The sequence below is a fragment of the Perissodus microlepis genome, chromosome 18, assembly GCF_051167445.1.
Source record: "Perissodus microlepis isolate ML-2025 ecotype Zambia chromosome 18, ASM5116744v1, whole genome shotgun sequence".
Classification (NCBI taxonomy): domain Eukaryota; kingdom Metazoa; phylum Chordata; class Actinopteri; order Cichliformes; family Cichlidae; genus Perissodus; species Perissodus microlepis.
The window spans coordinates 13159020-13172041 of record NC_140478.1 but is presented as its reverse complement, the minus strand read 5'-3'; the positions used below and the strand labels follow the sequence as shown (position 1 = coordinate 13172041).

General features: G+C 43.7%; 2 protein-coding genes across 2 annotated transcripts; both read right to left on the bottom strand.

Moving 5' to 3' along the window:
* Window positions 1-1918: 1918 nt before the first annotated feature.
* Window positions 1919-5662, bottom strand: fem1a (fem-1 homolog a). Its single transcript, XM_084913487.1, has one exon. It carries the CDS (start codon window positions 5464-5466, stop codon window positions 3613-3615), a length of 1854 nt encoding a protein of 617 aa, XP_084769613.1. The 5' UTR covers window positions 5467-5662; the 3' UTR covers window positions 1919-3612.
* A 3555-nt stretch (window positions 5663-9217) lies between these two features.
* Window positions 9218-12135, bottom strand: LOC146367462 (C2 calcium-dependent domain-containing protein 4C-like). The gene is made up of 3 exons (XM_084913488.1): window positions 11804-12135; window positions 10539-11286; window positions 9218-10389 (listed from the first exon to the last, which is right to left on the bottom strand). Exons 2-3 carry the CDS (start codon window positions 11253-11255, stop codon window positions 9835-9837), a joined length of 1272 nt encoding a protein of 423 aa, XP_084769614.1. The 5' UTR covers window positions 11256-11286; window positions 11804-12135; the 3' UTR covers window positions 9218-9834.
* Window positions 12136-13022: the final 887 nt, after the last annotated feature.

Sequence of the window (13022 nt, the reverse complement as noted above, 5' to 3'; positions counted from 1 at the left end):
TCTTAATCTACAGTACATATATATCAAAAATGGTTTTCAGGGGATTTAATCAATATCACAGTAGCAAAGGGTCGGTAAAAATATATGGAAGTGACTGCCGAACAGGTTAATGTAAGAAATGAATCAAATGAAATATAATTATCAGGATAAATGCCTGCAGTTAAACAATGTATGTGTAATGTAACTAATTTGGTGTATTAGCTTATCTTCGTTTCTGGCGTTGCCCACAATTGCCCATAAATTTGATTTAAAATATCAATTAAAAAAAATGAAAAACAGGGCAACAAAGCACTATTCTTTAACCTGAAGCAAATTGAAATAGTTCAACATAGGACTTTGTTATATCTAGTTTAATGATCTGGTGCTATTTGGGTCACGCAGCATGACAAAAGCAACAGCCACAAGGGCAGATTGTGAGGTGTTGGAGTGTGGTGCTGGACGTTGGCATGGCACCTGAGGATGTCACGAAGGAGGTTTTATATTAACCTTTCTGCTGACCCCCATAGAAAACCCTGCAAAAAGACTCAGTGCCTCCCATCTACCAAGATTTCTTTTCCTCTTTACCTAAAAATGTACATTTAGTGCTTACATTTTCTTTTTTTCAAATAAATGCCATCCTCAACAGCTCATTCTGTTTCTCTATCGGTACAAAGACTTCTTTGTCAGAGTCAGACTCTCTGCTGAATGAGACACAAAGAAAAAGAAAATCAACCCACCACCACCATTTCTGCCTGAGAGCTACATTTCTGAGCATTTCACATGATCTTAAAGGAACAAAAGACTTCTTGTCTGATTGATTTTCTTTGTTGCTAGTGACATCTAGTGGGAAGTTACTATTATATGATGTTACATTTACTTGAGGATGGAAATATGAACAAAGAAAATTCATGACTCCAGGTTTAGGTATGTCAGTATTTCTATGCCAAGTCTCTTCAGTTTGCAGAAGATAAGTTCCTAAAAGGAAGCCGAGCTTTGGGATTTCCTTTTTTTTTTGCCTTTAAGTACCAAAAATACACTTTCGTCTTCTCTTTATCCCAATATTACCACTTGTAAATATCTTATGTGAAGAAGGGCTACTTCCACAGTTATTATCTAACACAATAAGTTAATGACCATTTTTCCCTTTAACAGAGGGGTCAGGTCAGCCATGGGAGACCATGTGGATTACGTCAGTGTTCACAGTTTCTTATTTCATGACTGTTATGCAGGGTGGACGCTACATTTACCACCTGGTGTTTCTCGACTAGCTGCCACCACGCTGCCCGATTTAACATAGTTAGGTTAAGCTTTTACCGATGGATAGCTAATATTGTGTCTGTTACTATAAGAATAATGCCGTCTCTGTTGCCCGTGCGCCGTCTCTGCCAGTCACCCTGTGACCTGCCTGTCTGACTGTATAGCATTACAGTATTCCCATTTTCAGAGTGGAAGCTAAGGCAAAAGATCCCTAAAATTAGCAGGGTAAGTGGCCTGTCTCTAGCACTGCCCTGCAGCAGTGACGTTAATTGCACTCTATTTATATTTTAAGAGTGCAGGACTCTGAAAGATCAAGTTTCTGTTATGCTTTATTTCAGGGTGCTGGAGTTTATGTGAGCAGTGGAAAGCCTGCGTAATGAGAGCTCGCAGATTTTGTTTTTGATACGAGTGCACTCCAAGATAATGTCACTTCCAGTGTCCAAATTAGATCATTTCATGGACCTGGCTGTCACAATGGCATGGTAAGGCTGTTATGTCCTGCTGCTATCACAATGCAAACGCTGCCGCCATGTGAGCAACAGCGCTCAGACTAAATAATTAAAATCAAGACATCAAAAACTGGGATTCATTTCCAGCTTTTCAGCCTAAGTCAAGAACAACTCTCATTCACATTTTTGCACACAGACAAGAGCCACAGGAACGCTGAGCCGACATACAGGGATTCTGTTGTGATACTGAATTTTATTCAGGCATCTCCAACACACTTTTGATCTTGAGTTATCGCAAATCTGCTGGGAAAGACAAAGGCAGCGACAGTTTAGAGCCTGAATGTAAGGTGTTTAGGATCTTCCAGAGCCTCTTCAGTGTGTATTTCAACTTTTTAGTGGTGCTTAACACAGACTGACAAATAAAATATTGCTGAAAACACAAGAAAAACAACTAAATATAAGACTGAGATGCAGGAATGGCCAAAGAGCCATCTGTTCCTTTTTGTTTTCTGTGAACTGCATCTGATGTTAAAGGGAAAATTCACTGCAAGGCAAAAACCAACACATGATCCTCGACAGTTGATTTGTGCCTTTTTTTATAGCGACGAGAGCACGTTCAAAGGTCCGTCGTTGTCCCCGCAAACGTCATGAGGCTGCTTCTTTTGCATTAACTTGGATGTCTTTCTTGTGGATTTCATAATCCTAGGAGGAGGCACGCAGGCGCGCGTCAGGCTCTGTTAGAAACTGTTCATTCAGACATAGGTAGAAATGAAGAAAACATTCTTAGATATAAATATTCAGAAGATACCAAATTATTGTTAAAGAAGCAGCCCCAATCATTTAAGTCATCATATTAGGATGAACATGTACAACAGAGGGGAAAAAAAACAAAAAAACAAACAAAAACAACATGTAAATCGTGTTCATGCAGCGACTTTTAGCTTCACAATTTTTGGAATAATATTAACAACTGCATAGGTTATCTTGTTTGGAGACTGGGGAGTGTTAAATAATGGCACCTGTCGCTCTTTTTTTTTTTACTAAGTCATAAAAGCCTGACAGAAACGGTGCAGCAGGCTGACAAAATACTGTCACAGTCCAGTCAATGTTCTCCTCAAGCTCAGAGGTTCATGTCTGTAACTTCATATTATTACTTTTGCTCGTAATCAGGAAGAAAACATTCATTGCTTTTGCCATTTTGCCACCGGTTTACAGTTTTTAACGGGACATTTGGCACAGTACTTTCAACACCTTCCCAGCGTCAGAGAAACATAACAGATGGTACACCGAATGCGAACAAGTAGAACCAGGCACAAAAAAAAGAAAAAAAAAAAATGCCAGCGACTCGTTGAGTTTGTTCAAATATTTCCTTTCTGAATGAATCTGCTAAACAACAAGTGAGCTACCACAGTCACACTTCATTTTCATGCATGTTATCTGGCTACTTTGATCAGATGCTTTGTGTCAGTAAGAGCGAGCCCATTTCTCATACACTTCAGCCACTAGCAAACCCACACAAACCCCCATCAGCTTGTACCGCTCCCTTTTTGCTTGTTTGTTTTAGAGGGAGACGCTGAGAGGAGATGCATTAGAGTCTATATGATGTTAACGTTTCACCCGGCATTAAGTAGCAGTGGAAACCAACAATCACCTTAAAAGTCTGTGTTAGAATAAAGCAACAACTGACCAGACCTCTGGCAGACACTTAAGCCCAGAGGGTGGATGATTATTGCTATTGGTTTGGTCTGATAAAAACGTTGGTTACAGTCAGCAGTGGAGCAGAAGTCATGAGGAGACTTGTGTCGAGCAAAAAAAACCCCAAAAGAATAGTTTGTGTCAGGTCACAGTAAAGAATAGGCGAGAACGGGAAGAGTAGTTGCTGGGATGCCTCTTCAGAAGAAGGGGGCGGTTGATGCAGAAGTGGAAGTCAGTGCAGCTCAATGAAAGCCTCCATCTCTTCAGAGATGAGTCCCCTGTAGGGCAGTCTGTGCTTTTCGATTGCACGTGCTGCCAGGCACTGAAGGGTGACGTAGTTTAGCGGGTAGAGGGCCGGGTGCCCGCTGCTGTGCTCATCCAACAGCTCGTAGGCCGTCTTCCTCTGTGCATTTGTGGCATCGAAGTGAGCTCCAGCCTTCATGAGGAGCGCCATAATCTCCGGACAACCGTTGTTAGCAGCAATGTGCAGCGGTGTGTTGTTCTCACAGTCCCGCGAATCAACGTCCGCGCCGCACTCTAGGAGCAGTGCAGCCACCGCCTGGGAGGGGAAGCGGCCTACCGGGTAGCGGCCGACAGATGTCGTCTCCTTGTCTACGGCCATGTGCAGGGGGGTGAAGCCGCTCCGCCCTCGGGGGTTCAGCTTTAGAAGCCGGTACACCGTGTGCTTCTTCTGGTGCTCCTGCTCCGGGCTGCACTCGAGCTTCTCCAGTAGAAAGATGAGGTGAAGGATGATGGAGAGGGCTTTGGTGAACTGAGGAGCTTCTGGGGGATTATCCCTCTGTGCCACAGCTCTCTCTACCTCCCTCACGCTTTTGCCCAACACAGTCATGAGATCATGGAAGGTGATGCGTGTTGACAGCGAGCCTTTTGCCCGGTCTTGAAGAACAAACGAGAAGAGCTCTGCAAAAGACAGGAAACTTGAGGCTGTCATGGGACTGAGAGGGTCCAGGTTGCTTTGCTGCATGTCTAAAGCGTACTTCCACAGACTTATGCAGCGCTCAAAGTTGCCTGAGTCAGCGTACACAGCTCCCCTATAGCGGATGTAATAAGACGTGTCTGGATGGGACGGGCCCAGGATGCGCTCGCGAATCAACAGGGCCTGCATCCTCATTTCGTCCGGGTCGGTGATCAAAGCCTCGAGTTCCTCTGCAGTGCACACCTCCTGTGCGCAGCCATAGGCGGGGATCGGGGGACCGGGTGGGGGCTTGGCAAGAGAACCGGTCTTTTCCCCTGGCTGCCTCAGCTCCATCGCCCTCCTCCAGTACCTCATGGCGCCCAACAGATCACGCTTTTTGTCCACAAAAGTAGCCCCTAGGAGTTCAAGTGCATCAATGCGCTCCTCTCTGGAGGTACGAGGCTGGTGGGCGAGGTACTCCACAATGTTGGTGTGACCCGTCACGCTTGCGGCCAGGAGCGGGGTCATCCCGTATCCGTCTCTCTCCATGCGGGCACTGCACTTCAGCAGCATCTTCATGATGTCCAGACTACCTGACTCGGCACAGTCGTGTAGGGCAGTGTTTCCTTTCACACTCTTGCGGTTAACATCCGCACCGCGATCCAGGAGGAACTTGGCAATCTCCTTGTGGCCCTTGTAGCAGGAGATCATGAGGCAGGTGTGGCCGTGGCGGTTGGCGACCTCCATGTCGGCTCTGTGCTCCACCAGGTAGCGGACGATCTCCAGGTGACCGTCGAAGCAGGCAGCTCGGAGCGGCGTTGAGTTAGTTAGTGTTGCATTGTTTACTGAGGCACCGTGTTTCAGTAGCGTCTTCACCACAAGGAGGTGACCGGCTGCCGAAGCCGCCCAGAGCGGCGGAGCCCCCTCGATGGTCTCGCCGTCAAAGTTCACCGAACCCCCGAGTTCAACATTCGCTTTACAATGTTCAAGGAGGTAGTCCACCACCTCTAAATGTCCGTATCGAGAGGCTATCAGCAAAGGGGTTCCCCCCTGTGTTTTCTCCTCAGCCAAAGCCTCCAGCTCCTCTGGACTTTTGTTGCTCAGCAACTTCTGGATAAGTTTCAGCTTACCATCTCTGGCCGCGTTGAAAACCGCCGTCGATATATCCATGTTACAGGCTCTGTGCTGCCTCGCTGGGCTCCAACTCCATAACCACCCGCGGTTGGGAAAAAACGGCGCCGACTGGTTTTAAATAGCAGAGCGCTGAGATCTTAGTTTGGACTCGGTTTCTAGCTCACATCTTTCTGCCATTTTGAGGGTGCTGTCAAGATGGCGTCTATGTTGTTTGACAGGTCTATGTTTACGATGACGGTGAGGCATTGTGGGTGATGTAGTGTTGGGGGAATTTCCAGTTCTCAAGAGCAGGAGGCGTTTCCTGGAAGATAAACTACATTTCCCGTGATGTGTGTCAGTTAAAGAGCTGCCAGCTGATGGGTTCGTTTGTTGTGGTGATCGCACCAACAAAGCGCAGTGTTTCCAGCTGATTCCGCGCTTACAAAGCAAGTATACCCGAAAAGAGTTGTAATTAAAACGGTAGTGGCTACTTATAATAAAAGACGGTGTAATCCACCCGCCGGTAGAACATATGCTGTGTTTGATATATAGTTTAGTCTCACAAAACTGGACACCGTTATTATACAGTACTGTGCAGAAGTCTCGAGCCGCCCTTCATTTCTTTATATTTAAATTTAAATCTATAAAAAGTATATATACAAAAACAAACAAACAAACAAACAAACAAACAAACAAACAAACAAAACTTCGGACAGAATCAATATTTGTTTTGCTTTTCAACTCAGCCTTAATTGAGCTTTCTTTCAATTTCTTTAAGTAGTATTCAGGAATAGGACAATCAAAGCTCTTATCCGGATGTTTTGGTTCATTGTCACGCTCAAAAATAAAATTGGCACCAATCACTTTCTTTCCATGTGGTATTACATGGTGGATGAAAATCTTTCTCCATGTTTTATTGATGTCTTCTTCATACATATTAATGATGATTTGAACAAAAAAATAAATAAAGAAGGGAAATTTGGATGCACATATGCATTCATCACTCCATCAGACCTGTTGCCACTGATTTTCAGTCCAGGTGCGATCTGGCGTACATCAGCCTTTCCCCCTGTTTCCCTTCTTTAAGAATGGCTTCTTGACAGCCAGCTGCTGAGTCCTTGTGATGATGTGTCATTGAACAGCAGATGGATGAACCAAAGGGTCAGATGCATCTCTCAGGTTCTGTGTCAGGTCATTGCTGGATTTTTTTCTGCTTCTTAAGGATATGACTTTCAGATACTGTTCATTTGCTGTAAATAGTTCTTTTGTCCTCCACTTGGTCTGGTTTTCTCAAACATTTTAAGGACACCCTGCCCACCTTTCCCAGATATGTCACATTTTTGCCTGAAAGTTCCGTGGGGATCACCTTGTTACCTCTGTGGGATCTTCTTATGCATTTTTCATAGAGTCAGTCAAAGTAGTTGTTGTTTTTGTGACAGTCTGAGAGTAACAAAGCACCAAAAGAGACAATTTAAAATTTGTTCTCTAGTTCATCCCTTAAGTCAGGTATCTTTTTAAGCTTGCATGATTCTTAGGTCAGTTTTGAGAAAAAAACGATGAAAAATAAATAAATAACAATAAAAATAAACAAAACAGATAAACAAAAAACTCCTGTTGCAGGCAGCTGAAATGTTGGATTCTCCTCCTTTAGACAGCTGCGTTGTGCCAAACTGTGACTGTCTGCATGCACATTTTGAATGTGCATGAATCCTACCAGCTCTTAATTCAAATCAGGAGTTTCAGTCAGTCTGAATTAAATAGCATAATATTCTAAATCTAATGATTATCACCGAATAATCAAATGACAGAATCCTATCTCACAGGCAGCGAGGCCTCCTGCACCGTGAGCAAACAGTCACCATCATCCCGTACTTGCCATTAACTATGACTACATATTATTTTGGAAGATTATTACTTAGGTTAATGTTATGGGGATAACACAGTTTTAAATTTGACAGCAGGGATGAGATTCGTTTTTAGTTTAAAAAAAAATCCAAATGAAAACAGTAAGGAGCTGGAAACCTACACCGATCCGAACAGTTGTTAGGTCACATCACTCTGTCCTCCTACTCAACGCCAGGGGCCAGAATATTAACTTGACTGTTCAGTGCCAAAATCTGTAGCCTACGTGCTTCATATGACTTTATCTTATTTGTAAAGTGGAAACTGGAAACATATAACATATGTATAAATACACTGTGGCATGGAGAGTTGCTATAGCTGATGGTTGAGCAGTGACTGGATTAAAACATTAAATGAATTCAGAGGATAAATGCTGCTACAATGACTTAACACCTTTGCACGGCAGTCATTTTCAGTCCTTGCATACAGTAAAACATGAAGAGGAAACGCAGTCTGAATGCAAATAAAAGCTTCCACTGTGCTTCTCTTTTAAAGCCTCTTAAAAATATCATTTCCAGTCTGTCTCATGAAATCATAAAAGTAAAATTTTGGGGGGAAAAGACATTATTTGGTCACATTAATTAAAGCTTTTATGCTTACATAAGTGTTTGTTTGTTTTTAATTCGTCAGAGCTGAATATTTTTTTAAAACTATCTGACTGTGCTGCAAACAGTCTGTTAATGAATAAGGAGATTTTTGATGGACCCTGGTTGCCGTGTGGAAATGTCTTTATGCATGTGTGAGAACATTTTCCAGCGAGACCTGCAAACCTCAAACCAACAACTGCACTCACAGAAACAATCAGGACTTTTAATTTCTGCTCCATCATTAAGATGCTGATCAATAATACGGATTACCTCAAAAAAACCCTTCATCTTCATTTGATTGTGTAGGCTGTTGTTGAGCTCTGGATTTATTTATTTTTTTTCAGTTAGGAGGTTATTAGATGGTTCAAGTTTCATAATTTCCCTTCTTGAGTATTACCACTACGCTAACATACTTAATTTTCTTTCAGTTTTATCTCTCTGCTCTCGAGTTTGTAGGAAATTCATCTCCTTTTAGCTTACAGATGAATGTTTCCCACAGGCTTATATCAGTGAGGTCATCCCTCTTGTGCACAAACTTGAGCGTCTTCTCCCAAGTTTTTACATTTTTAATGAAATCCTGGATTATTTTCTGCTCTGGGTCACCAAAGTGTCTGCCTGATATATCGGGGGGCAGGTGGTGATTGAAACAAAGGCTGTCTCAGCACTTATTTTATAAAAATGAAGTGACGTTTTGATGATTTAGCTCACTTGCATGTCATTCTGCTGTTGCACCAGCAGAGGAGGCAAAAGTCCACGTTTGATATTTTTGCTTTTTTTTTCTTTCGCTTCTTTTTTTGTAGTGGGACTTCTGCCATGTATGTCTGCCAAATGTACAAGTGTGGATTGCAGTGTGTCTTCTACATTTTTTTTATTATCCTATAGTAGCACAAATAGATTTCCACTTGTCAACCCAAATGTTGAACTCATAAATCGAGACCTAACCTCCCTGTGCAGACGGATTATTTCCAGAGAAAGACAGTGTGTGCCAGCAACTGTTCCCGGAGAGCGACTGAGCCATGATTACCACCAGCCTTCTTAATGACTATTTGAAACTCACTGGAGGACTGAATAGGAAACATGCTTTTAAAATTAAACAGGGAATTTGAATGCACACAGAAACAATATTGGGTGTGGGGGGGTATTTGGAATCAAAAGGCTCACAAATGACACCCAGCTTGTGCCTGGCTCAGAGGACCCAACCTGAGGGTTGTTTGCAATAATTTAAAACTCGAGTGAGAAAATGAGAGGTTTATTATCATTTCTGGGGATTTCATGTGATCCTGGGGATTAATTCAAAGACAAAAACCACAGACAAAAAGTGCAAGGTGAGACAAAAGCCCTAGCATGGTTTTTATTCGAGTTCAAAAGCATATCACAAAACAACAGTCATATCAACATTACATTTACTAGCAATTAAAATCTAATTCCCCATATATAAATTCTCTCAAGCACACAGAGCCATTATTAATTTCCACAGTGACGTGCAAATGCTTACAGATAATATCACCGCATTCATTACGAAACAATAAGCAGCTCCAACTTAAACAAGATTGCATACCAACTGATATGACACTGAGCCACAATACAATGCTCATCGGTGAGAGTAAAACTGTTTGTAACTCAATACTCAAAGAGAAATACGCACAAACGAGGATCACAGCCCCACTGTTCACATAGTCACTTCACTGATAAGCCTATAGGTTATTGTGGGCTGCCCCTAATTTTGAATTTGAAGACTTGGCAAAGCGAGACTTTAACAGAGACCTTCATTTTTTTCTGTGCGCATACATAACCCAGTGTGGAAGAAACATCTTCCTTGTCATCTGTGTGCTTGCTCCTGTCCAGTATTTGTCAGAAGGGCGAGGTGGGATAAAAAGATTGGGGGCCCTCAAGGTGTGGACCAGCTCGTGTCCGCCAGAGTCTTGACAGGGGCTCCCTAGAGGCCTGCGAGCAGCTCACTGAGCAGCACTTCTCTTTCTCCAAGAAGCACATCTCTCTTCAGGCTGGTTCCTTTGTTCACTACCTTTACTTTCATGGCCAGAGTCTTTACCTGTGCCTGAGGCAGAGCATCGAAAAAAAAGTCTTCATTGAACACCGGATTCCTGCTGTTCTTAATGATGGTGCTCCTTTGTTTCTGCTTCTTACCAGGATTCAGGTAGAGTGCTACGCAGCAGTTGATGCTTTTAAGGTCTGTCTGCCTGTCGTAAAGGGCCTCGGCTGCGAGCACGCGCACCCTCAGCCGGGCTGCCTCCCTGTCATAGTGAGTGCTCAGCCTCAGTTTCCCCCCCTTGTTGAGGTTTATAGTGTGCTCGCGCTGACAGAGGTCCGATGCCGCTGCTCCCCTCAAGCCACCGCTTTTACATCCACGGAAGGCGGGAGAGGGAGGGCAGCGCATTCGGCGGCGCTGCATGTTGGGGCTGTTGTCTGCTGAGCTGCATTCATCAGTGGAGAGGGAACTGTGGCGTGCCAGGGATCGTTTGGCACGAGACACCTTGGGGGAGAGAGGAAAAGCAACTGTAAACATACAGAAATAAACCTCTAGCTGAATCAAACTAGGAGGAAAAAACTGTTACACACTCACTGATGATTTTGAATTATAAATTGTGGCCATACATGAGCATATAGAGCACAAGTCCTCACCTTGGCTTGTGTCTCCTGTGTAATAGAGCGCAGGAGAGAGGCAGATCGGGAAAGGAGAGGTGAGTTAAAGGGAGATGACTCGGCCGAGGAGCAGGTGTCACTCTCACCACCGCTGAAATAGCGGTAGGGGTTGGGGTCAGCCGGGGCCAGTAGGGTTCCCCCTTGGGAGCGCCTCTGGGAGTTTGGGGAGGTGAGAGGGCTGCTGGGGTCGCTGTGGAAAAGGCTCTCCTTGCGTCGGGTATGAGGAGACTCCATCAGGGTGGAAAAGCCATAGGAGGTCTGAGCCTTTGGGACATATGGCAGAGACATTGCAGTCTGTGACTGTGGGTCAGCATTAGTGTTTACATCAATACCGACCCTGTCCATAGATCCAGCACCAGGCTCATCAGCGCTCTCTATCTGGATGATGTGCCGGTTGGCTGATTTCTGGAGATTGCGGGAATAGAGGCGAGGGCTGCAGGGGTTCTTGCTGCTCCTAGCTCTGGGGCTCTGGCTGCAGATGGCATGGTCAGAGGCTGAGGGTCTGATTTTGGAGCAGTGCTGAGTTTCTGGGGTGACAGATTCTTCTGGGGGGCAGCAGATAAGTTTGGGTGGGATGAAGAAATCGGGAATCTTCGCTGGAGTGAGTACATTGGCATACACAGAAACAGGAATGGCCTCTGTTGTCTGCGGAGGCTGGGATTGAGTCCCACTGCGGAGCTTCTCCAGTAGCCACATGCCTACTCAGACGCCCCAGCTAACAGTTTTTCTATTAAGAGAAGAGTGATGTACAGAGAAGGTAGATAGAATCAAAAGAAACGCATCCATTGATCGGAGTTCAAACGTGGGTTCCCAGAAGACATTAACCCTAGATCAAATTTGTTTTGCCCTTTACACCTCAGTAGAAAAATACGCTTCAGATTCAGCGGGTGAGTGAAATGATGACTAAACCTTTAAACCAGAAGTAGCATTAAAACAAAACAATTAAAAAAAACGCTTATCTAACCAGCTACAGAGAAGACTTTAATGGAATGTGGAATTAGTGAGAACACGAGCTAAAATTAAATTTCATCTAGATAATTTAAACGAACAATGCGAAAAAACCCGTTTTCATTAAGTTTAACTATTTTTTCATCACTCCGCAGTCACTTAAATCACTGAAAACGCAAATATTCAAAGTAATATTAAATATGCAAGCGCAAAGACGAGTCTAAATAACTTTTCCCCACCAGATAAAGCCACGTTAAGTCCCGCTGCGCTGCACAGCTGCAGCCGAATAAACCCACCTGTTGGCTGTATGACTCTTTCGCTTCAAAATGACTGATCGCTGGCGCGCGGACTCGCTCAACCTTTCCAGACACTCTGTGCGTAAAAGGTATTTTCCCGACAGTTGGAGCCCAAGTGTGATCCACTACCCTCGCCAGTGGGAAAGGGCTGTTAGACCAGTCGCTCTCGTTTTATATGATGGGGTCTCTGACTTCTGAGCCAATGAGATGATCGTGAAGCCTTCCCATGATATTTACCATGAAACTGTTCCCGGCGCAGGCATGGAAGGGGAGGGTGGCGGTGGGGGTACTCATTTTGAAAGCTGTTGCTTCATCACCCACAAAGTGTTGCAAATTATGTGGGTTTTATATCTCACTGCTTCGTTGGATTTTAGAGAGAACACTGTGATTGCATTTGGCACTCACGTGAGAGCTATAGTCTCTAATGGACTGTGAGATAGTGCACCGTGTATTACATGGGTCTAATGCATGCAAACAGGGGACCTTAATTGGACTTCCTGATGGCAAACTGAGCGTTATGTGGTCTGACAATATGCTGCATTTATACCAACCATCTGAAACTCATTTCCCAGTGATAATGCAGGGGAAAGCTCGCGTCTTTATGCACAGAGAAACTAAAGTAAAAAACGGGAAAACAGAAAACACGTCATAAAAAGAGAGAAAGAGAAAAAAGAGAAAGAAAACATAATGGAAAAACAATTTTAATGACCATCAGAAAGCAAGTTAAACTGAGGCAAATTACCACTTAGCACCTCCTTTCTATGCATCACATTCAACTAATGAAAAAGACCTCACAGTATTACATTTTGAAGCTTAGGCATTGAATATTTCTCTAAAATCCCACTGTTTAACCATGGACTGAGTCTAATATACTGCCAGAGAACAAGAGCTCGGATCCAATGACTCTCTGCTCTCTGTACCAAAACCTCTGACAGAGACCTGTGGCAAAGCTGCCTTCAGTTTCTCTGGAGATGGAACTCCTGTTGATCTGAGGAAGGCAAATCAAAGGAGAACATCAGATGAATGAAGCACAGGATACTTAGAGCTGAAACAACATGTTGAAAATATTGGCTGACAAAAACCCCAAAAAGAAAATAACAAAACAAACAAACTATATTAATAATAATAATAATAATAATAAACAAATATTCACTGCTTTACTTTCTAACCTGCCAAGATGTTTGGCCTCTCTTCATCTCCTCTAATAACAGCATCTTCA

Excerpts from the sequence above, each read along its gene's own strand:
- LOC146367462 (XM_084913488.1), bottom strand. The coding sequence starts at position 11,255 with ATGTGGCTACTGGAGAAGCTCCGCAGTGGGACTCAATCCCAGCCTCCG. Across the intron at positions 10,390-10,538 it reads CACAGGAGACACAAGCCAAG|GTGTCTCGTGCCAAACGATC; the intron begins GTGAGGACTTGT and ends CTCTCCCCCAAG.
- fem1a (XM_084913487.1), bottom strand. The coding sequence starts at position 5,466 with ATGGATATATCGACGGCGGTTTTCAACGCGGCCAGAGATGGTAAGCTG.